Here is a 24,660-nt window from a genome sequence, read left to right as displayed (position 1 = left end):
TGAGGTATGCTGTTGTAATCTAAACTGTCTTGCCAAGAAACACTTGTGAGACAGCATGACTTTTGGCAACAAAGTTTTAACTGTGACTCTCCTATTTGTTGGCTTATGATTGTGTACAAGACATTTAACCTTAATAAAGTTCAATTCCCTTATCTGTGAAGTGGAAATAATGCTACTGTCTCACAAGACTAAAAGAAGGCTACATCTATGAAGTATTTTGTACTGTGTGCATACTAAGTGTTATTAAAATTCAATTAAAAACTAATCTCACTTTTGCTTGGAGGTAGGAAAAGGCCATCGACGTAACGCCCTCTGTTGTGATGGAAAGCACAGTTTAGCTTCTGACATCCCATCGGCTGATTTTCCCAATAACAAGGAATCTCACTGCGTTTTTTCTGTAAGAGGAAAAACACACTGTTTTCAAATTTAAAAAAACACTTTTTCTGGACAAAGTTCATATAGAATTGAAAAACCTGTGGCATGAGATGATTCTGAGTAGTAGGAAGCAAGATGCTTAAAGTGACATCCTCTTGCATGACGCAGAGATTAAAGGAGCAGGGTTTGCTATTCTTTCTTTTTTTTTGTCTTTTCTAGGGCCGAACCCAAGGCACATGGAGGTTCCCAGGCTAGGGGTCTAATCAGAGCTGTAGCCACCGGCCCACACCGGTCACAGAAACTCGGGATCCGAGCTACATCTGCAACCTACACCACAACTCACGGCATCGCCGGATCCTTATCCCACTGAGCAAGACCAGGGATCAAACCTGCAACCTGTTTGTTCCTAGTTGGATTCCTTAACCACTGAGCCACGATGGGAACTCCTTTTCTTTCATCTTTGCCCTCATCCATGAACCCCTAAATGCCTACACTTAATTTAGAAAAGCAGGGCAATATAATAGTTAAGATTATAGAATCAAAGATAACAGGGTTTTAATCTCTATCATGCTAATTAGTGGCCATGTGATGTTAGACAAATGATTTAATGCCTCCTGGCCTCACTTCCTCAGCTAAAATGGGAGTAACAATAGCTATTTAATTTGTTTCTTAAGAAAAGTAAATGAAATGCATATGAAGCACTGAGCAAATAGATGAGACTCAGTAAACTGCAGTTATGATTTGAAGCTGAGAGTTCAAGAGTTAAGGAAGAAAATCCTTCCCATTTGTGACTTCTCAAAGGCTTAACACATGATAGTATCTCTGTCCTTCCCAAGCTCTTAAAAAGGGGAACAAGAAAAACAAGAATACCTGCACATCTAGAATGATCTGCTAGATGACAAGATATAATCCAAAAGAAATACATACATTAGTTCTAATTACACATTAGATGTGTTAAAGAATGTTCAAAGCAACACTACTTACAACAGCTCCACAACAGAAACCACCCAAATGTACATGAACACATTTAAAATGGATAAATACACTCTAGTATATTGACGTGATACAATACTATCTAGTAATGAGAAGGAATAAATACCAAAAGTTACAGAGTAATTGTTTCTTTTTTTTTTTTTTTTTTTTTTGCTATTTCTTGGGCTGCTGCCGTGGCATATGAAGGTTCCCAGGCTAGTGGTCGAATCGGAGCTGTAGCCGCCAGCCTACACCAGAGCCACAGCAACGAGGGATCCGAGCCGCGTCTGCAACCTACACCACAGCTCATGGCAACACCGGATCCGTAACCCACTGAGCAAGGGCAGGGACCGAACCCGCAACCTCATGGTTCCTAGTCGGATTCGTTAACCACTGCGCCACGACGGGAACTCCATAATTCTTTTTCTGAAATTTATCTAGTGAATTTCTTATTTGGAAGACAGTCAGCATAGAGAGTAGTTGAGAGACCATAAATCTGCAACTAGAATGGAGTAGTTGTATATAACCCCAGGCATACAAATTACATACTCGGTCTCTTTCTTCTTTGCCCACCCCCATCTCAAACAATTCAGTCCAAAGGCATCAATCAGGTAGGTCTTCATGCTGGGAGAGGGAAGAGCAAGGGGCCCAGAGCAGGGTGTTGGAGGCTGACTGAGATGAGGAAGGTGTCCATATGACAAGGTGGAACTTGCACAGGGTGTCAGGGTTAGCAAGACATTTGTGTACCAGGATGGCCTGGCACAATATTGGAGCCTGAGAAGAATGAGCAAGGCTTTATGCAGTAGGATTCCAACGTAGGGTGAGGAGAGGGGTACTCATAAACAGTCACCATAGAATTCGAATCAAAGACCAAGCAAGGTGAGGAAGGCTGGGTTTTCCTGAGTGGGGACCTGGTGCAGACTTGGAGAATAAGCAGGGTGAGGAAAACAAGCATCTCACATGGGAGGGCTGCCCAACAGAGGACTAAAAACTCAAGGATTTGAAAAAGGAATCCATGGTGGGAGAGACGGGTCCACAGTAGGACACTGGGGTACAAGCAAGGTGAGAAAGAATCCTCACAGAAGAGCAAGCCAGGAGGGCTTCCCTGTATAGTACAGGATGTTGGAATCGAAATGAAGTGAGAAAGGAGGAACAGTCCTGTGGAGGAAAAGTCTTACATGTTATCAGAGCCTGAGAGGAAGAAAGAGGCTGTGACAGATTATTGGTTTACACAAGTAGGGCACTGATCAAATAAGACTAAGGACAACAGGAATCAAGTTTTGGAGAACTGAGTTTCAAGTATGGAAGAAGTCTAGATGAAACCTTGTAGTGTTGATAAATTGGGGGCATCTATGTGAACTCATCTACTATGATTTTCAATACATATTTTCAATACACATTTTCAATACACAAATAAGTAATGATGTAAATATGTATATACATTTATACATTCCACCATTCTGCCCACTGCAGGCATGGGAGCAGTGACACTCCAGGAGCAGCTACACTAGAAGGAACCAAGGCTCTCTGGAAAAATGGCTGATTCCAGGGCCGGAGGAAGGAAAGAACCAGATGAGCCTGGATAATCTTGTTAGGCCAGCAAGTGAAGAGGTGTTAAGAGAATGATGGAAACATCAAAAAGAAACAAAAATCAGCTTTAAGGGTTCTTAGGGGCCAAATGTGAGTCAATCTGAGGATAAAAAATGATAGTAAAGGGATGTAACACATGAAAAAAATAGGAAACCATGAGTTCACATATTTTATATACAGAAAAAACTTGAAAAAAGGTGGGAAAAAACCTTGGAAGTTTGATGAGAAATGGAATGATTACAGGGCTTCCAAGTACCTCTCCATAAAATACTAATTACAAAAAGAAAAAGCTTACACTGAAGCAATCTGGTGTACACCACCTTAGTGAAGTGATCAAAGTTAACGTCACCAGCTATGGGATAATTAAGATTATATGCCACCCAATGGTAAGCAATGAGAAGATCACCTCTGTGAGAGTCCTACCAAAGATATATGACCTGAATTTAGTAATGAGAAAATACCAGATAAACCCAAACTGAGAAACATTCCTCTAACTAACCAAGTGTCAAGGCCAATGAAAAGCAAGGAAAGCCTTAGTGACGGTGCTAGACATAAGGAGACTGAAAAGTTATGACATCTACATGCACCACTTGATCCTGGACACACCCCTACTGCAATAAAGACATCACCAGTACAACGGCAAACGTGAACGGGATCTGAGAATTCAATGAAGGTAATACATAAATCTTAATTCTTTAATTTTGACCGTTGGATCATGATTATGTAAGAGAATGTCTTTCTTGTTTGTAGAAAACAGTCATGAGAAGTATTTGGAAGTGAAAGGGAAGTCAGTTTACCCCTAAATGGCTTAGAAGTCTTATACTGTATTTGCAACATTTCTCTAAGTTTTAGACTGTTTAAAAATAAACAGAGAAGTATAAATACTCCCTAAATATATATATGTAATTTTTACACTGTAGACTACAAACTGCTTTTAAAAAAATGGTACCAATTCACACCATATAACATCTAGATATTAAGTTAGCATTTTAATGACAGAATTTTTACTAGATCATTAAGAAATTTAATTCACCCATTGCATGAAATGTTATTTTCCCCTCTATTTTTTATTGGCCCATCATGACACCAGACTATTTACTGTAACACAAACTGAAAACTTACATCAATCTCCATATGCCGAAACCTGCACACCTGTCGAAAACAGCGCCCTTCTTGCCATAATGTGCAAACGGTTTCATTTCCTAGTGCAGCTTCACAGTGACGGAATGGACAGCTGTCACCCTGTAAACAAAGAGAATAAAACTGGTACCAAACTAGATCCCAGGCAAAATGTTCACTAAGTTTCTTGGCATCTAGACAAACATAAAGGAATAAGGAGGGATAGGCAAAGTAGAAAACTCAGATGGGAGGACAAGAACAATCTGAGGTCAACAAATTTATAATCTCCTAAATCCTATTTCTTCACAACATGAAGACATGAATGACATAAGCAGAGACGGGTTTGAAAAAGACAAGTGGGAGTATTAAGTACTCTTTAAAAATGTATTTTATAGTTACTCTTCAAAACCATTTCATACATCCTGATTTGCATAACTAGGTTTTTTTTGGTTTGCTTTTTAGGGCCACACCTGAGGCATGTGAAGTTCTAGGCTAAGGGTGGAATCAGAGCTAAGGTTGCCAGCCTACGCTTCAGTTATAGCAACATGGGATCCAAGCCATGTCTGTGACCTATACCACAGCTCACTGAGCCACAAAGGGAACTTCCTGATTTGCCCAACTAGCTTTTAATGAAAAATTAGAAAGTAAGTTAAGGAGTTCCCATTGTGGCTTAGTGGTACAAACCCAACTAATATCCATAAGAATGTGGGTTGGAATCCTGACCTTGCTCAGTGGGTTAAGGACCTGACATTGCTGTGGCTGTGGTGCAGGTCAGCAGCTGCAGCTCTGATTCAACCCCTAGCCTGGGAACTTCCATATGCTGCAGGTGTGACCCGAAAGAAAGAAAAAAATAGATGAGAATTTAAGTAGAGTTCTGTGATTCACTATATATTTTTTAATAGTTGATTTATAATGTTCTATCAAATTTTGTTGTACAGCAAAGTGACCCAAGTCATTCATACATACATACATATATATTCCTTTTCTCACATTATCCTCCATCATGCTCCATCACAAGTGACTACAGTTCCCTGTGCTGTTAGCATGATCTCCTTGCTTATCCACTCCAAATGCAATAGTTTGCATCTACTAACCCCAAACTCCCAGTCCATATTTCATACATTAATATCTGAAATAAAACGCTACTGTTGTGCAAACTGCTAATAAAAATCAAAGCTGCTCCAAACTGATAATTTATTTTTCTTTTTATAGCCACACCTGCGGCATATAGAAGTTCCCAGGCTAGAGGTGGAATCAGAGCTGCGGATGCAGGCCTGCACTACAGCCACAGCAACACCAGATCTGAGCTACATCTGCGACCTATGCTGCAACTTGCCAGATCCTTAACCCACTGAGTGAGGCCAGGGATCTAACCCACATCTTCACAGACACTGTAGGGTTAATAATCTGCTGAACCATAACAGGAGGAACTCCAAAACTGACAATTTTAAGCACAGCACCAAGATGATTTAAGAAGAGTTTTCTTTTTTGTTTTTTAGGGCTACACCCGTGGCATATGGAAGTTCCTAGGCTAGGGGTCTAATCGGAACTACAGCTGCTGGCCCACGCCAGAGCCACGGCAATGCAGGATCCAAGCCGCGTCTGTGACCTATACCACAGCTCACGGCAATGCTGGATCCATAACCCACTGAGCAAGGCCAGGGATCGAACTTGCAACCTCATGGTTCCTAGTTGGATTTGTTAACCACTGCGCCACGATGGGAACTCCCGAGAAAAGTTTTTCTCGGGAGTTCCCTTCATGGCTTAGTGGTTAATGAACCGGCCTAGGATGTGAGGATGCAGGTTTGATCCCTGACCTTGCTCAGTGGGTTAAGTGTCTGGCATTGGATCCTGCATTGCTGTGGCTGTGGTACAGGCCAGCAGCTATAGCTCCGATTCAACCCCTAGCCTGGAACTTCCAAGTGTCAAAGGTGTATGCCTAAAAAGCAATTAAAAGAAAAAGAAAAAAAGAAAGAAAAAAGAAAACCTTATCTAATTTTCTTAGGGAGAGCATAGCTAGAACTGATTTAGAGATGCTAATTCTTACTTTGGTACATGTAGAATAGAAAAAAAAATAGCAGTCTTCTCCTTGATTAGGCATGCTGAGTAGCGCAGATCCTTAGATCAGAAGTGGCTTCTTGAAAACAAGCCACTCCTTCTTCAAGGCAAGGACAAGCTCCAAGTCCTCTTGAAATTGGTTTAAATCTTCCAAAAGACAACTCAATCACAGAAATGGTCTTTTAAACGTAATCCTAAAATGAGAAGACAAGAGATTAAAGTGTTTCAGGTAAATCCTTCCAACTTTCTTCTCCAAATCAACCTTGACCAATGAGATCACACTGTTAAAACCAAATTTTAATTAATATGTATTTGCCTATTACAGATTATGAACACTCTGATTATTTTATTCTTATGTGAATGCTGTACATTCTCATCTACAATGTAAGATTTTTGTTAAGAATAGCCATGATTCTTTCTTTTGCATTCTCTATGGTGCTTCAGCATTAATTAGGTAAGCATTGCAAACTCAACAAATGATCTGCATTTTAGATTAAGAATGGGACTATTAGATTAATTGGGTTATTGTACACAAGATATCTGCTAAATTTCTGGGAATTTTAATGGAGAAAGGATAATCTTTTCAATATATGATGCTGGAAGAAGTCCATACCTATATGAGAAAAAAATATATCTGGACAGAGACCTAATAACTTTCACAAAAATTAAAATGGACCATAAATGTGAATCCATAAAACTTCTAGAAATAACACATGAGAAAATCCAAGCAACCGTGGATGTGCCAGTAATTTTTAAGACATAACACCATGAAAGAAAACACTAAGGTGGACTTAACTAAAATTTTCCACTCTGTGAAAGTACCCTTAAAAGAACGAAAAGACAAATTACAGAATGGGAGAAAATCTGTGCGAAGTACATTAGTGATAAAGGACTGGTTTCCAAAATATACAAAGAACACTTGAAACCTAACAATAAGAAAAATAAAACCAATTAAAAAATGGCCGTAAGATCTAAACAGACACCTCACCAAGGGAAATTTAAGTATGACAAACAAGCATATGAGAAGATACTTGTGGCTCAGGGGGTTACGAACCTGACTAGTACCCATGAGGATGCAGGTTCAATCTCTAGCCTCACTCAGTGGGTTAATGATCAGGCACTGCCGTGAGCTATAGTATAGGTCAAAGATGTGGCTCGGATCCTGCATTGCTGTGGTATAGGCCAGCAGCTCTCATTTGACCTCTAGCCCAGGAACTTCCATATGCCATAGGTGTGGTCCTTAAAAAAAAAAAAAAAAAAAAGATACTCAACATCACAGGGAACTGCAAATTCCTTTTAGAATGGCTAAAATCCTAAACTGAATCAAATGCTCACGTGGATATAAAATAGCAGGAAGAAGTCTAGAACACAGACCAAAATGCTACCAGTAGTTACGGCCATGGTAATAGAACTGTATGTGGCTAGCTCTTATTTTGTTTGATGCTGAGAACAGTATTAAATTTTCTAATATAACACAACACAGACTTAATAAAAAATGTAAGTCTTCTCTAACTGACCTGACCATCACTGATTCTCTATAGAATGAAATAAGAGTTGGACTTTTTTTTTTTTTTCTCTTTTTGCTATTTCTTTGGGCCGCTCCCATGGCATATGGAGGTTCCCAGGCTAGGAGTCGAATCGGAGCTGTAGCCACTGGCCTACGCCAGAGCCACAGCAACGCGGGATCCGAGCCGTGTCTGCAACCTACACCACAGCTCACGGCAACGCCAGATTGTTAACCCACTGAGCAAGGGCAGGGACCGAACCCGCAACCTCACAGTTCCTAGTCAGATTCGTTAACCACTGCACCACGAAGGGAACTCCGAGTTGGACCTTTTTAACAGCACTTCACTGATCCACTACCAGGACTCCTATGACCACAAACACAGGAAATGCATTACGCATCTATGGCACGCCACAGGTAACTTTAAAAATTGCCTCAAATGGGATCAAGTCTACAAGGAACATTCAAATAATTACAATGACACATATGCAATGAGGAAAAGTATTAATCAGGAAAACAAAGGTTTTTTGTTTTTTTTTCTTTTTAGGGCCACTCCCAAGGCATATGGAAGTTCGAAGGCTAGGGGTCAAATTCGAGCTACAGTCCTACACCACAGCCACAGCAACTTGGGATCTGAGCCGTGTCTGCGAACTACACCACAGTTCACAGCAAGGTCAGGGATTGAACCCAAATCCTCATGGATACTAGTCAGATTCTTTTCCACTGCGCCACAATGGGAATGCCCAAGAAAAAGGGTTTTTGTCTTTTATCTTTTTAGGGCTGCTCCCATGGCATGTAGAGGTTCCCAGGCTAGGAGTCTAATCGGAATTACAGCTGCCAGCCTACACTACAGCCACAGCAATGCCAGATCCAAGCTGCGTCTGCGACCTACACCACAGCTCATGCCAACGCCGGATGCTTAACCCACTGAGAGAGGCCAGGGACTGAACCACCACGCAACCTCATGGCTCCTGGTCAGATTTGTTTCTGTTGCGCCGTGACGGGAAAGCCCAAGAAAAAGTTTTATAATAAAGTTTTTTCAAAGGAAAAAAAAAAGGTTTAGCAGTCAATTTCACTCCTGAAATCAACATCCCAAAGAACATACATGAAACTGTTGCTGGTTTCAAGACTTCAACATGCTAATCAAACAACAAAATGGAATTTATGAAATAGCAACAAAATAGGGTACAGATAGTTTCATCAAAAAACCCAAAACTTGTAAACAATTACAAGAAAAAAAATGTCTTGACAATATCTTTTTAATTTTTTATTGATACAAGAAAATCATGCCTTAAATTACAAAAATGTTCGCTTCTTTAGTGAGAAAAAAAATTCATTTCCATACTTACATTAGCTGGTTGCTCTCAACAGGAATGTCTGTGTCTTCACTGAGTTCCAATCTATTACGCCTGTAGGTCGAACCAACACTCAATCCATGAATTAATAATAATGGGGCAGAAAGAATTTTCCTCCTCACATTGCCAAGGAAACCTCTCAGCCACAATTCAAACACAGGATGTGTTTTTAAAACATCTCCCAACTACCGGGAGATTAAGTCCATTCGAATAACCTTTGTCAAACTGGAGACAGCTAGGGTTAGTTATCTCCTCAAAAAAAAAAAAACAAAAACAAAAACAAAACCAAAAAACCAAAAAAAAAAAAAAAAAAAAAAGAGTTCATATAAAGATGAACTTGGGAGTCAAAGGATTATTAAAAAAAAAAAAATCCATCTTCCACAGCCGAACAATATTAATTTAGGAAGGAAAAAGAAAAAAAGAAAAAGAACACCAAAATTCAATAAGATCCAATCTCTGGTCTTCAAGATTTCTTCACCTATTAAGAAAAAAACAGAAACCTTCCCCCATCTTTATTATCTGTATAATAAAAACGCACTTGTATGTAAAAATATAAGTGTTTTATGTTTAATATACATATATACTAACTGCCTTATACACACACACACACACACACACAAATGTGTAGAAATAAAACATTTGGGTAAGTTTTCCCTTTTAAAATATACTACAAAAGCCTTTAAATTTGGGTTCATTATAAAAATAGTGAATTTATTCTTATACCAAAGTATCATGAAGTATATTAATATGTTACACTAAATTTTGCCCAGCCCACAAACAAAGATGAAGAGAAATCCTTACGTATATATTGACATGTATAATATGGATGTATGTATATCATCACATCATCTTTTATCACCTTCACGGAGTGTTTAACCAAAAAAGATAGAAATGTATAGTTACAGAGTAACTACAGAGTGGTGCAGCAAGCTGTAGAAGGCAGAGCAGTGTTATGGCCATCCTGAACTGGCACTGTCAAGATACAGCAAGCTTCTATCTAAAGGGAGGATTTTTTTCTTCTTTTATAGCAACACCAGGGTCACTGGCATGACATTCGATACCGGCCCTGCAAAGGCTTGCTTATGTAGCCTAGTTCCAAATTCTTTACTAATGATGGCTATAACTAAAGACTTTATAATCATCCATTTACTCCACTTAGTAAAAGGGTAAACTTTTGGAGTTGAAATTTCATTTCACGATGGTACATTTACCATTTAAGAATTTCAAAAAACAAAAAACAAAAACAAAAAACAATTTTGATACATAGAAATGAGCTCTAAATTTTGAAACAGCCCAGTAACAAAGCAATTTTGATTCTCACGTAATAAATACTACATAATTTCTAGGCTAAATCTTGCCAAATACTATCCAAGACAAAACTAAAATCAAAACTTAAAAAAAAGTGGACACCTTTTACTCACACTTAATACTAGTCAATTTTCCAGGAAATTTTTGGGCAGGGAATATCCCCAAATCTAAAATGAAAAAAAGGAAAAATTGGGATCTTACATTAGTAATTCAGTCTGAAACTTTTAATAGACTTTTACTAAAAGTCATTATTTTCTGGCCTCTCAGTCACAGAAACATACTCTCAGAGTGGACAGTGGTAAGATCATTTGAGATCATTTCTCTCATTCTACCAGTGAGGCAATGATTCCTAACACATGAAAATACTGTTTATTTTTAAATAAGAATAGAGGCCAAAATAATCTCATAGTTAAGAATACAACACTATGGATCATTCAAAGACATTTAAGATCACTAAAATTCAGCAAAACATTCCTTGGGAAATGGATACTGGGTTTGTCGGTGTGCTCACAGGGCTTTCATTCCAATTCCCACTTAATCTTTTAAAATTTTGTAAACTTTTTCTCATTTACCCATAAGTTATATAAAAGTACCTATATAATCTTGGTTTTTACACTATTTTATAAAAGTTTAAAAAGGCAATTTAAAGACTAAAAGTAATTTTTTTCCTAAATTTCTTGTTTCCTTTTTATATAAAGCCAATCCTAAACATAAAGGGTAACTATCACACTAAGCTGAAATTGTAAAGTTGACCAGTATGAGGAGGCAATTAGAATTTTCCAAATATGAAAAAAAATCTGTGAACTTTAGTTTTTGCCAAGCTGTAAATATGAATCAGGGTTTTTAAAGAAATAGGAAAATGGTGGTGGGGGAAGCACATAACAGTTTAGTATGCTTTTTCCTCAATTTGTTTCAGAGCAATCAAACTTCCCATGTTAAAAGATATTTTTATTTAAAGCCAATTACTAGTTCAATCTAATAGCCTAAGGCCTTTTAATGCTGCACTATATTTTTTATTTAAAAAATATCTTTCTTTTCTCAATATAAACAAAATTTCAAGTGACAGCTACATTGAGTTACTGTGAAATCTTGTAATATTCACTTTTTCAACACTATAGTACCTCTGAGGAATTTTCAGCCCTTCCTGTGTTTTCAGGTTTCCCCAGATGTGCATGAAGAATTAGTATAACTATATATAAAAATAATAGGAAATAGGATACAGTAACATAGCAAAAGTTGCCCAATTTAAATGGAGAAAGGAAAAAGAAATTAAGACAATATTTCTTTTTCACTGCTTTGAGTAACTTCATTTTCAGGATCCCAGCTCAGAACCAATGCAGAATAATCATAGTTAACATTTTTCAAATTCATTTTCAGAAACATTAGCTGTTCTATATTGTCAAAGTCCAGGTTCATGATCTGCTTTGGATGAAAGTGGCCATTTGCAGTAAAGATACATTCAGATTGCCAACTACACATGGGGCAGCTCAGATACTGAACAGCAACTTGGGTCAAAGCTGGCCATATGCTCACCTTCTTCTGCCAGTAAACCAAAGGGTCATCACCTCCTGAAATCTCTGAATACTTCTCTTTGAAGTATTCATCCACTACTGCCATAGCAGAAGGAAACATGAAGCTTTTGCCTCCAACGGCAACATTATCTGCAGCTGAACTATCAATAGACCCCGAACTGGAGGTGCTTTCTCTTATAGATGAGGTAAATGAATCAGCTCCTACTATAGCTGAGGGACCAGAAGCTTCTGAAGTTGCAACATGGCAGACCTCTGGTGAAGATTCCATATAATTACAAACTTCTTCTGCAAGCATCTGCTTATAAGTTTCTAAATCAGCACCTTGAGGGTTAAAGTCTTCCAAACTGTTTTTAAAACAAGGATCTAACAAAGCAGCCAGGATACAAGGCTTAGATTTGAGCATGGCACTTAGTAGAGTGTCAGTTTCCAGTTTCAGAGATAAACTGTCTACCAGATTGAGGGCCTGAGTAATACCTCTAACTTGAAAATCCTCTCTGAGTTTCTGCAGGGAAAGGAGTAGATGATGGATTAGGGGTAGCACCTGATTCAACCCTGTGGTCTTCACACTCACTTTCCGGGTGACCTCCTCAAATGGTTTAAGAATATCACAAACATATGTCATTAGAGTCCACTGAAGGGAGGTGAGCACGACTCCACTGGCTCTACCAAGACTATGATGAACTGAGTAACAATGTTCCAACAGCCATTTTAACATATAAAAGGTAGAAATCCAATGGCCAGCTTCATCCTGCTTCAAATTTTTCCATGGTAGTCGGTGATCATTTTGGAACTCTTGCAGTATCTGACGGGCCTTGACTGAATGACTAAAGTGATGACATGTTTTCCGAGCAGCCACTAACATGTTCTCAATGCTTTTGTGTTCACAGAAAAAGTCTTGAATAACTATATTTAAACAATGCAGTAAGCATGGCACATGGGTAAAACCACCGTCTTTGATTGCATGTACTACATTAGAAGAATTGTCAGAAACAATGAAACTAGGGATGAGGAAATTAGGAGAAAGCCACAGACCAATCTGGTCATTTAATTCTTGTAAAATGTTGGTTATCAAACAGTCTTTGGCCAAACCTGTTACACAAAGAACTGCCCACTTTCTAAAATTGGGGATCCTGTCACTATTTGAAGAAGATGGCGTTTCCAAAGAGACCCAGTGTACAGTCACAGTGAAATAGTCAGTGGATGGGTCATGGGTCCATATGTCCACAGTCAAGTGAATCTTTTGGCTTTGAACATTCTCCAAAGTCAAGAAAATTTTTTCTCTAACCCAATCATATAATTGAGGGACAGCCTTAGTGAAAAAGTAAGTTTCAGATGGTAACCTATAGTCAGGGGCCACAATCTGCATGAATCTCTGAAAGGCTGGGGTTGAGAAGTAGTTGTAAGGATGCATATCTTCCACAATCATCTGAATTATTGCTTGACTTATTTGACTTGAGGTTGAATTTTCACAGTATGTTGCTTCTCGTTCCTGTGCATGCATAAGAGTGTCCTGCTCTGCATCAGGAATGGGACTCTCAGATCTTCTATTTTCAACCTCTAATACAGGAGGTTCATCTGAATCAGAGTCAGTAAGGTCCTCAGCTGTTACACTTTGGCTGCCTGCAGACTTTTCTCCATGCAAAGTATTGCTCAAGAGATCATTTCCCTCAGTCTCAGCCTCATCTAATCCATTTCCAACTGCACCACTGTCCTTGTTGGCAACAGCCCAATGGATGGGATGTGTGGCTTGCAGGTGTCGTTGAAGTGTTGAGGTTCCTAAGTGAGAACCTGGCCTACCCCTGCTCACACTTCTTTTACATATATTACACACAGCTCTTGAGATGTGCTGAGGATCTGTGTAGAAAAAATTCCAAACTGCAGATGTCTTGGCTCTTGTTCCAGGAATTAAGGCATGCTTGACTATGTTACTTTTGATGAGAAATCTTCCTCTTTCTGCCCTCAAGGCATCAGATACTGATTTATCACGCTTCTTACCCATTCCACTATCATCTAATGGATCAGTAGAGAGATATTCAAAGCTTCCATTGCTTCCAGCAGAAGAGGGAGATAAAGGTACATCCAAAGTAAAATCCTCCTCCCCACTAGTAACTCCAAATTTGTTGGCCCTAGTCCAGTGAGGTGAGTGCCTTGCCTGTAGATGTCGTTGGAGAGTAGATGTCCCAAGATGGCTACCTGGTTTACCCCTGCTAACACTTTTTTCACAGAGGTTACAAATTGCCCGCCAGGTATACTGGGGGTCAACATGAAAGAAGTGCCACACAATGGAAGTCTTTGCTCTAGTACTAGGTAAATAGATCTGTTTTTCTATATTACTCTCAAAAAGACTTTCTTCATCATGCTCAGGGGCATCAGACGCTAACAAAGCAGTAGTGCTTGCAACAGGCCTCCCAGATCCCAAATCCTTACTAAACTTTTTTGCAAGGATCAGTTTCTTTCGTCGCCTTTTCCCCTTAATTCGCAAACCCTTCTTTCTTTTCTTTTTGGCAGGCAATTTTGCCTCTTTATCCACTCCTTCTGCCACCATCTTTCCCTCTACCACATCTTCTTCATCTGTATTAGAATTAATAGGAACACAGCCCAGAATCCCAGCACCACTAAAAGTGCTACATCTTCTGCCAGGAGAGAGTGAGGACACTGGTACACTTAAGGTACATATACTCATTCTTTTTATGTCTCCAAAATTCGTAGCAGAATCTGTTAGTGGGTTTATTCCTCAAACAGATATACAGCTGTTCCTCTCTACTTGCATTACCTTTTCTCCAGTTTCTATGGGGAGTCAAATTCCCACTGGACCAATGACTTCCATGCCAGGTTATTTTTGGAGGAAAAGTGACAGCAATGGAGCTCATTCCCAAACTCTTTTACAGAGGGCTTTAAGATCCCTTCCAACTTTCTGAGTTCTGAATTCAAATAGTCCAATCTCCTCATGTTACAGAAAAGAAAACTGAGGTCTACTTTTCCAGCGTCAGAGTTAGTAGCAGCTAAAAACCAAGTCTTCCAAATCTATGGTCCATATTCTTTATGATTCATCAAGAACTGTATCTGCTTGAAATGTTTTAGCTTTTAAAATACGTATCTTTTATGTTGCCTCACGACAGCAACATCAAATCCCCTTAATTCTGGAATTATTTTCAGTAAATTTCATTTAAACAAAAACATAGTGCATCATTTAATATCCATTATTTAAGACTGTGATTTGCCAATACAACCCCAAAAGTCAATTCTGGAAAGCTAAATCAGACTCCACATACTGGTCATTAACAGCAAATGCCTGTTGACCCTTTCAGCTCTAGCTAAAAGTAACACAATTTTTTAAAAATGTAGGTAGCTTTTAAAAAAAAAAATGCTTTGAGAGTAAAATTTTAAAGTAAGATTACAAACTGAATTTCTAATTTACTATCTGTATCAAGAGTTAATCCATACTTGGTTTTCAGACATTTTTAGACCGGAGAAGCCTTACAGCCTGCAAATGAGTAACTCCTAAGTTGGACTCTATATGAGCAGCAGAAAATGAAATATGAGTTTTAAATCAGTGTCATGCCTTCTTGGTTGATCCCTCCCCTTCCCCCAATACCTACATACAATTACCCTAAAAAGCATCGCTATCACTAGTTCAGCCTCCTTCTCAAGGTCCAGAACCAAGGCCTGGAAGATGTCAACAATATGGGCCTTCCCCATAGGAATCCGCACCGATTATGGGAGTTTAGGGGGCGTTCTTCATTACGGTTTCATCAATCCTACAAGGAGAACGGAAGTGTCCCTGTTGCTCTTGACTCCGATGCTGAGGGCTGGGGGTGGGAGTGTAATTAAGGTAGGAAAGGGGTGTAGGATACCGGAATAAGATCGGTGGCTTTCTGTATGTGGAGTTTGAGAAAATCTCCCAAGTAGTGGGACCCTGGAGAGGAATGAGAGTAGGTAAAATCAGCTCCTGGCATTCAATTTGATTTAGGCAGTGGGGTTCGCTAAAACTAAGGAAACTGCTGCCCCAGAGAAAGCAACGTAGTTGTCAGTTCTCCTCCGGGAGTAGGGGAACAAGTCGGTTTCCCGGGGCTGCTCCCGGCTCCTACAGTTTCGCCAACACCGGATGTGGGGGAAGGGAGGAAGACTGGTTGGGAAAAGGAGCAGGCCCCGTGGGGGTGGGGTGAAGGAGGGTGGGGGTAGATGGGCCTGGGAGCTGGAGCCTGGGGCTCCCAGGCCGCCCTGGCGACGGCAGCGGCCCGGAGGTGGGGGAGCCGGTCTTTACCACCGGGCCGAAGGACCCGCTCTGACTTCCCGGGCTAGGCCGCGACCCAGGGGCGAGGGGAGGCCGCGGCCACTCCCCTCGCCCTCTCCCCCACCTCCCCGGCCCCGAGCCACCCGGGAAGCAAAAAAACGGGTCTAGTTACCGGAGAACAGAAACTTTACCGAACCGACGACACTATCCACGACTCCCGCTGCTGCCACGTCTTTCTTCTTTCTTAGCCGCTGCCGTCCGCCGTCCTCTCAGCAGCAACACCAGCAGAAATCCAAGACTGCCAGAGTCAAAGATGGCGCCTGGCTACAGGTTCAGTTCTAAGATCCGGCCAGTAAAAGTGCCAGCACGACGCAAAGCGCAAGGATTCTGGGAGATGTAGTTTTCCTCTATGAGGCGATGCTTAAGATGGCTTCCTCGGGTGACAGGGTCACGTGAGAGGGGAGGTGCTAAACCGTGGAGGCCCTGCCTTTCCAAGGAATGCGCTTTAGAAGGTCACGGGTTTCTTGAAACTGTCTTTGATTTTTTTTTAAAAATTGTGTAATGAAATTGACGTAATAAGCGGGGAAGCGCGAGAATTGTGTCCACGAGACTGTAAGCGTTCAGTTTATTCTTACCAGAAAGTTGAATTTAAATAAGTTGATTATGAATAATGAGTAAATTGTTCAAATCCTGTATAAATCTGATTTAGAAATAAACTGTTTTTCCCATGCGATGTTGAAAGATTTGTGCATTTATTATTTTTAAAATTTTATTGAACAGTTATTTTTATTTGAAGTAGTGAATGGGTTTCAGTTTTTTTTTTCCCCTTAAAACAAATTTTCGTATTAGAAAAATAATTCGTGGTCATTTAAAAAGTTCATGAGGGTTGAGACATGAAAAGGAAAAACATTAGTCGCCTACCCACTTCATTATTAATATTAGCCTGTATTTTCCATTTAAATATCTTTACTTTTTTCCTCCTATTATAAAATACATGTAAGTGGGTTCTTAAAATTTAAGTAGAGTACAAAATTTGTCTCCATAAATCTCATTCCTGAGAAATAACCTATCATTAATTTAGCATGTATTCTTTATAACTTTTTAATATGCAAATACACTTAAATATATATAGTGTACCCTGGCATATAGGCTCAACAGAACTTACTTGGGTGGCAGCATTTTACTGAACTTGGATAAAGGATGTAGTTCTGCTGTTAAGAAAGGATACACTTAATGGGAAAGCACATAGGACTCCAGGCACCTTTTACTTCCTCTTGGGTTTGTTTTGCCAACTACCAGCTTCGTGAGGGAGTCACAGCCAGTCCAGGACTGGGTAAGTATCAGGTCAGAGAGGTGTTGAGTCTCTTGGCACTTGAGCTTTTATCTCCCTTCAAAGTGAGAAGCCACAACACTAGAATCCTAGCCCCAATCATCCCTGCCTTACATGACAATACTCTGTGATTGCCATGTCAACCAGCCCTAACAAGCAGGTTCCTGGTAACCAATTTCCATCTGTGCCACAACACCTAAGGTTTTTCAGTTTAATAGAAGCCTTTCCAAATTGCTGACGGGTTCTCCAGACTAGGGCTTGCAGGATGCATCTGCTTGGTCTACTATATAAAGTGTAAAAAGAGGGAGTTCCTGTTGTGTCTCAGCAGTAACGAATCCGACTAGTATCCATGAAGATGTGGGTTCAATGCCTGGCCACAGTCAGTGGGTTAAAGATCTGGTGTTGTCATGAGCTGCAGTGTAGGCTGCAGTCGAGGCTCGGATCTGGTGTTGCTGTGGCCAGCAGCTACAGTTCCAATTCAACCCCTAGCCTGGGAACTTCCATATGCCACAGGTGTGGCCCTAAAAGAAAAATGTTTTAAAAGACCGCATTAGGTCCCCAAATGGCATCTGCTTATGTTTATCACCACCAAGACCTAATACCTAAACTAACTGCAGTTTCAGCTTCTCCCAGAGTGAAATTTCTTAACAGCACTAGTGAGGCAATCTGCCTGATCAGATTCCCCCCATCTTTCTACCTTTCTCCAAATAATAATCCATTCTTTTTTTTTTTTTTTTTTTTTGGTTTAACCATGGCGTGTGGAAATTTGCCTTCACTGGCCAGGGATTGAACCCGAGCCACAGCAGTGATAATGCTGAGTCTTTATCCTCTAGGCCACCAGGGAACTCCAAATAATCCACTCCTTTAACTTCCTTATTCCATCCTCTTTCTGCCTATAAAAACCTGTTTTGTACAACTCCTCAGAGTATCCTTATATTTGTTATATGGGACGGGTGCTGCCTGATTCATGAATCATTGATTAAAACCCATTTCATCTTTAAAATTACTCAGTCGAATTTTTCTTTTTCTTTTTAGGGCTGCACCTGCAGCATATGGAAGTTCCCAGGCCAGGGGTCAGATCAAAGCTGCAGCTGCTGGCCACAGCCACAGCAATGAAGACCCCAGCTGTGTCTGTGACCTACACCACAGCTCACAGCAATGCTGGATCCTTAACCTTCTAAGCAACATCAGGAATCAAACCTGCATTCTCATGGATACTAGTCAGATTCATAACCTGCTGAGCTGCAACAGGAACTCCCAAATTTTGTCCTTTAACAATCATATATTTCATCAAATCTAAGGTATCGTCGACTGTAACATGCATCTTATTTTAGAGACCTCTAAGAGTAAAAAATGGCCAGTTAAACTGACAGGGCATTAATTAGAGACGTTAAAATTTGATAGAAGAGTTCCTGTTGCGGCTCCCTGGTTTAAGAACACAGCATAGTCTCTGTGAGTATGAGGATTGGATCCCTGGCCTTGTTCAGTGGGTTAAGGATCTGGCATCGCTGCAAGCTGCAGCATAGGTGGCTGTGGCATAGGCGGGCAGCTGCAGCTCCAATCTGACCTCTAGCCTGGGAACTTCCATATGCCCAGGGTGTGGTGGTAAAAAGAAAAAAAAGATTTTTTTTTTTTGATAGGATGTGCATCTTAGAATGCATGAAATACTGTAATTTTTTATAATGATTTTTATTTTTTCCATTATAGCTGATTTACAGTGTTCTGTCAATTTTCTACTGTACAGCAAGGTGACCCAGTTACACATACATGTATACATTCTTTTTTCTCACATTATAATGCTCCGTCATAAGTGACTAGATATAGTTCCCAGTGCTATAGAGCAGGATCTCATTGCTTATCCATTCCAAAGGCAATTGTTTGCATATATTAACACCAAATTCCCAGTCCATCCCACTCCCTCCCCCTCCCCCTTGGCAACCACATGTCTATTCTTTATGTCCATGATTTTCTTTTCTGTGGAAAGGTTCATTTGTGCCATATATTAGATTCTAGATATGATGATATCAAATGGTATTCATCTTTCTCTTTCTGACTTACTTCACTTAGCACATGAGAGTCTCCAGTTCCATCCATTTTGCTGCAAATGACATTATTTTGTTCTTTTTTATGGCCGAGTAGTATTCCATTGTGGATATATACCACATCTTCTTAATCCAATCATCTGTGGATAGACATTTAAGTTGTTTTCATGTCTTGGCTATTGTGAATAGCGCTACAATGAACATGAGGGTGCATGTGTCTTTTTTAAGGAAAGTTTTTTCCGGATATAAGCCTAAGAGTGGGATTGCTGGGTCATATGGTAGTTCTATGTTTAGTTTTCTGAGGTACCTCCATACTGTTTTCCATAGTGCTTGTACCAATTTACATTCCCACCAACAGTGCAGCAGGGTTCCCTTTTCTCCACAACCTCTCCAGCATTTGTTATTTACGGACTTATTGATGATGGCCATTCTGACTGGTGTGAGGTGGTACCTCATAGTAGTTTGGATTTGCATTTCTCTAATAATCAGTGATGTGAGCATTTTTTTCATGTGCTTATTGGCCATCTGAAAATACTATAATTTTAGGATAAGAACGTGCTAAAACTATGCACATTGTTTTGCAACTTCCTTTTTTTCTCCACTTTATAATGTGTCTTGAATTTTTTTTTTTTTTTTTTTTTTTTTGGTCTTTTTAGGGCTGCACCTGCAGCAGCATATGGAAGTTCCCAGACTAGGGATCAAATTGGAGCTGTAGCTGCTGTCATATGCCAGAGCCCACAGCAATGTGAGATCTGAGCCTCATCTGCGACCTACACCACAGTTCAAGGCAACACCAGATCCCTAACCCACTGATCAAGGCCAGGATCGAACCTGAGTCCTCATGGATACTAGTTGGATTAATTTACTGATGAGCCTCAACGGGAACTCCTTGGCTATCTTTTAATGGTTATCAGTGCTTAGAGGCCTATCCTTTTTTTTTTTTTTTTTTTCAGAGCCATACCTGTGGCATATGGAAGTTCCCAGATCAGGTTAGGGATTGAATCAGAGCTATAGCTGCTGGCCTACACCACAGGCACAGCAAGGCCAGATCCAAGCCACATCTCTGACCTACACCACAGCTCAGGTCAATGCTAGATCCTCAATCCACTGAGTGAAGCCAGGGATCGAAACCACATCCTCATGGATACTAGTCAGGTTCTTAACATGCTGACCCACAATAGGAACTCCTACCCTATTCTTTTTAATAGCTCTCATACCACCATAAGGCTGTTTTGCAGTCAACTTCATCAGTTCTTTTTTCTTTCTTTTTTGGTGGAAATAATCATGTTTCAGTCTCCATTAGTCTCTCCCAAGGGAGAAAAGAAAAATAATGGAAGAGTTCCCATTGTGGCCCAACTAGTATCCATGAAAATGCAGGTTTGATCCCTGGCCTGGTTAAGGATATGGCATTGCCATGAGCTGCAGTTGTATGATCCCGAGGTGCTGTGGCCATGGCATAGGCTGGCAGCTGCGGCTCTGATTCAACCCCAAGCCTGGAAGCTTCCATATGCCATGGTATGGCCCTTAAAGGGGGGGGGGCAGGAAGAAAAATAATGGAGTAATAGGGGCATTGAAGAGGGCAGAAGTTAAAAGCCTGGGGCTATTAAAAAGAGGGAGAACTGGATTTCCAAGGTGGCTCAGCAGGTTATGGATCTGGCATTGTCACTGCTTCAGCTCAAGTTGCTGCTGTGTGTAGGTACCATCCCTGGCCTGGAATCTCTGCATGCCATGGGCATAGCAAAGAAAAAGAAAAAAAAAGAGGGAGAACCAATCAGGCAATCTCCATATGGGTCATGTGAGAGACCACAAAAGGATTCCCTACTCCCATACAAACAGAATTCTCAAGGGTGGATGTAGACTTGCCCCTTGTATGTTATCAGGGGATAAATTATCTAGACCAAGGGCGCAATACCAGATTTTCCCTACTCACACCCCACCTTGATTCTAAATGAGTTTCGAACAATCTTTAGACCTCTTCAGTAAATAATTGGCAAAACATTTTGTGATATCCAATGTGAGAACAAAAGTTTTGCAGAGCCCTCTAGAAAAAGAAGGCAAAATTATTGAGACAAAATTAGATTAAGAAGTGAATATCTATGTAGACTACAAAAGGAAATCACCATAAATTACACATTAAACAAAAAAACAACAGCCTTGTACCATAATACATTACAAACTCCAAAAAAGTCATAATTTTAACCAATAAACTCTATAATCCTCTAATATAGATTTTTCTATATATATTTAGCTGCGTACTCTTTAATTGCTCTTCATATGCCAATTTCATTTTGTTGTTGTTGTTGTTGTTGTTGTTGTTGCTATTTCTTGGGCCGCTCCCGCGGCATATGGAGGTTCCCAGGCTAGGGGTTGAATTGGAGCTGTAGCCACCGGCCTACGCCAGAGCCACAGCAACGCGGGATCCGAGCCGCGTCTGCAACCTACACCACAGCTCACGGCAACGCCGGATCGTTAACCCACTGAGCAAGGGCAGGGATCGAACCCGCAACCTCATGGTTCCTAGTCGGATTCGTTAACCACTGCACCACGATGGGAACTCCCCAATTTCATTTTTTAAATTTTTTAGTTTTGTTTGAGGGCAGCAGAAATTTTATTCCAAGATCTATTGAAAATCAAGTTAACAGTTCCCCAATAGATAAGCATTGGTGCTCTCCAATGCATTAACCTTCCTCTTTTTTTTTTTTTTTTTTTTTTGGTCTTTTTAGGGCTGAACCTGCTGTATATAGAAGTTCCCAGGCTAGGGATCAAATCAGAGCTATAGCCGCTGGCCGACCCCACAGTCATGGCAACACCAAATCTGAGCCACATTTGTGACCGCACACCACAGCTCATGTCAATGCCAGATCCTTGACCCACTGAGCAAGGCCAGGGACCGAACCTGTGTCCTCATGGTATCTAGTCAGATTCCTTTCTGCTGAGCCATCATGGGAACTCCTGCATTAACATTCTTACGTGAAAAATGTGGGGATATTGTTCTTCATCATAATGGTATGACAATTTTGTATTTTCTATAAAGAGATCAAGTCTTTCCCCTGCCACTTTTACTAAAAATTTTTTATTAATAAGTTTAGAAAAATCTCTTATTTCACAACTTATTGGTAAAATTGGCAAAAATTATAGGATTGTTGTCAAATTTAAGGAAACTTCTATCATTTCTTATGTATATAGACACTAAGACTTTGTAGAATTAATATTGAATTGTTTAATATAATTTTGACCAAGAGAGAACAATGTGCTAGATATCTACTGTTACATAATAAATTTTCTTTAAGTTTACTGGTTTAAACAACAAATATCTATTACCCCACAGTTTCTGTGAGTTAGGAATTCAAGAGCAGTTTAGCTGGGTGGTTCTGGCTCGGGTTCTCTCAAAAGGTTGTAACCAAGTTATTGGCCATAAAGTCATCTGATGGCTTGACTGGGGCTAAAGGATCCACTTCCAAGCTTACTCATATAACTATGAACAGGAGACCTGTTTCTTACCATGTGGATCTTTCCACAGGGCTGCTCAGGATATGGGCCACTGACTTCCTTCCTCCAGAGGGAGAGAAAAGAAGGCGAGAAAGAGGGACACTGAGACAGAAAGTATAAGCTGCAATGGGTTTCATGATCTTGCCTTGGAAGAGACATACCCCCCTCCCCTTTTGTATTCTATTGACCACACAGACCAACACTGACATAATGGGGGAGAGGGGCCAACTAAACTAAGGCGTGAATAACAGGAGGCAGAGATCACTGGGGTCTATCTTGGATGCTTACTATCATATCAGGTGTTAGTAATAATTGAGTCCTCTTTATTTTTACTTTTTTTTTTTTTTTTTTTTTGTCTTTTTCTCTTTCGAGGGCCATACCTGTGGCATATGGAAGTTCCCAGGCTAGGGGTCCAATCGGAGCTATAGCTGCCAGCCTACGCCAGAGCCACAGCAACACCAGATCTGAGCCTTGCCTGCGACCTACACCACAGCTCACGGCAATGCTGGATCTTTAACCTACTGAGCAAGGCAAGGGATTGAACCCGCAACCTCATGGTTCCTCGTCGGATTCATTTCCGCTGCGCCACGATGGGAACTCCGATTGAGTCCTCCATTTAAAATTTTACATATGTGATGATTGGAAGATTTTTCCGCAGATTCTCTTCTGGTTCCATAAATTTCAAATCCTGTCTCTCCTCCACAACTACATGAAACATATCAAGATTCAACCTCTGGTCCTTCAACTCTGGGTAATATGCCAAATGAGTCATTTTTTGAGACCATATTATTTGGTCATAATACCAAATAGCAGGAAATAGGGATATTCTTTTTTTTTTTTTTCTTTTGTCTTTTGTCTTTCTAGGGCCGCACCCATGGCACATGGAAGTTCCCAGGCTAGGGGTCCATTCGTACTGTAGCTGCCAGTCTATGCCAAAGCCACAAGCCATAACAATGCCACATCCTAGCTGTGTCTGCAACCTACTCCATAGCTCATGGCAATGCCGGATCCTTAACCCACTGATCAAGGCCAGGGATCCAACCTGCATCCTCACAGATGCTAGTCAGATTTGTTAACCTCTGAGCCATGATGGGAACTCCAATAGGGATATTCTTTTTTCTTGTTTGTTTGTCTTTTTTTTAGGGCCACACCCGAGGCACAGGGATTGAATGGAAGCTATAGCTGCCGGCCTACACCACAGCCACAGCAACATGGGATCCGAGCCACATCTGTGACCTACACCACAGCTCATGGCAACGCCAGATCCTTAACCCACTTAGCGAGACCAGGGATCGAACCCACAACCTGAAGTTTCCTAGTCGGATTTGTTTCTGTTGCGCCATGATGGGAACTCCTAGAAATTCAGATTTAGAAGTAAAAATTTATGATTGTAAACTTGGATGCTAATTCAATTGAAACAAACAAAAAAAATCATTTCATGGCCTGGTCTGCAACTCTACTTAAGTTCTAGGAGAGTTAGAAAAGAAGAGGTGGTCATTAAAAAAAGCAGCGTTTCAGGAAATACTCTCTGGAGGGAGTAAAACTTAAGGTGACCTTAAAGTAGAACAGAGTGAGAAGTAAGTGAAGACTACCTTAGGGAGATCCCTGAAGGAGCAAGGAGAAAAATCCAGCTGGGGGAGAGTCCACAGGTTATAGGAAGAGGAAATATTGTAAAAGTAGGTTGGAGCTGGAGTTCCCTTTGTGGCTCAGCAGTTAACAATCCTGACTAGGATCCATGAGGATACGGGATTG

General features: G+C 40.5%; 1 protein-coding gene across 20 annotated transcripts in view; it reads right to left on the bottom strand.

Moving 5' to 3' along the window:
• Positions 1–16,551, bottom strand: part of ZC3H11A (zinc finger CCCH-type containing 11A) — a 35,977-nt gene extending 19,426 nt beyond the window's left edge. The window contains exons 1-8 of one of the 20 annotated variants that reach the window (XM_021063207.1): positions 16,220–16,383; positions 15,668–15,729; positions 15,525–15,571; positions 10,395–10,448; positions 8,968–9,027; positions 6,104–6,308; positions 4,060–4,179; positions 272–395 (exon numbers count right to left, since the gene is read on the bottom strand). In XM_021063207.1, coding sequence (XP_020918866.1) covers positions 272–395; positions 4,060–4,179; positions 6,104–6,157 — 298 coding nt within the window. In that variant the 5' untranslated portion in view covers positions 6,158–6,308; positions 8,968–9,027; positions 10,395–10,448; ... (1 more) ...; positions 15,668–15,729; positions 16,220–16,383. Of the gene's footprint in view, positions 1–271; positions 396–4,059; positions 4,180–6,103; positions 6,309–8,967 lie in introns of those variants that run through there. The other 19 variants (XM_021063206.1, XM_021063208.1, XM_005656655.3 and 16 more) reach the window with 19 other exon arrangements.

Source organism: Sus scrofa, chromosome 9, assembly GCF_000003025.6.
Source record: "Sus scrofa isolate TJ Tabasco breed Duroc chromosome 9, Sscrofa11.1, whole genome shotgun sequence".
Lineage (NCBI taxonomy): Eukaryota > Metazoa > Chordata > Mammalia > Artiodactyla > Suidae > Sus > Sus scrofa.
The sequence above is the reverse complement of the archived record's forward strand: the minus strand, read 5'-3'. Positions and strand labels throughout refer to the sequence as shown.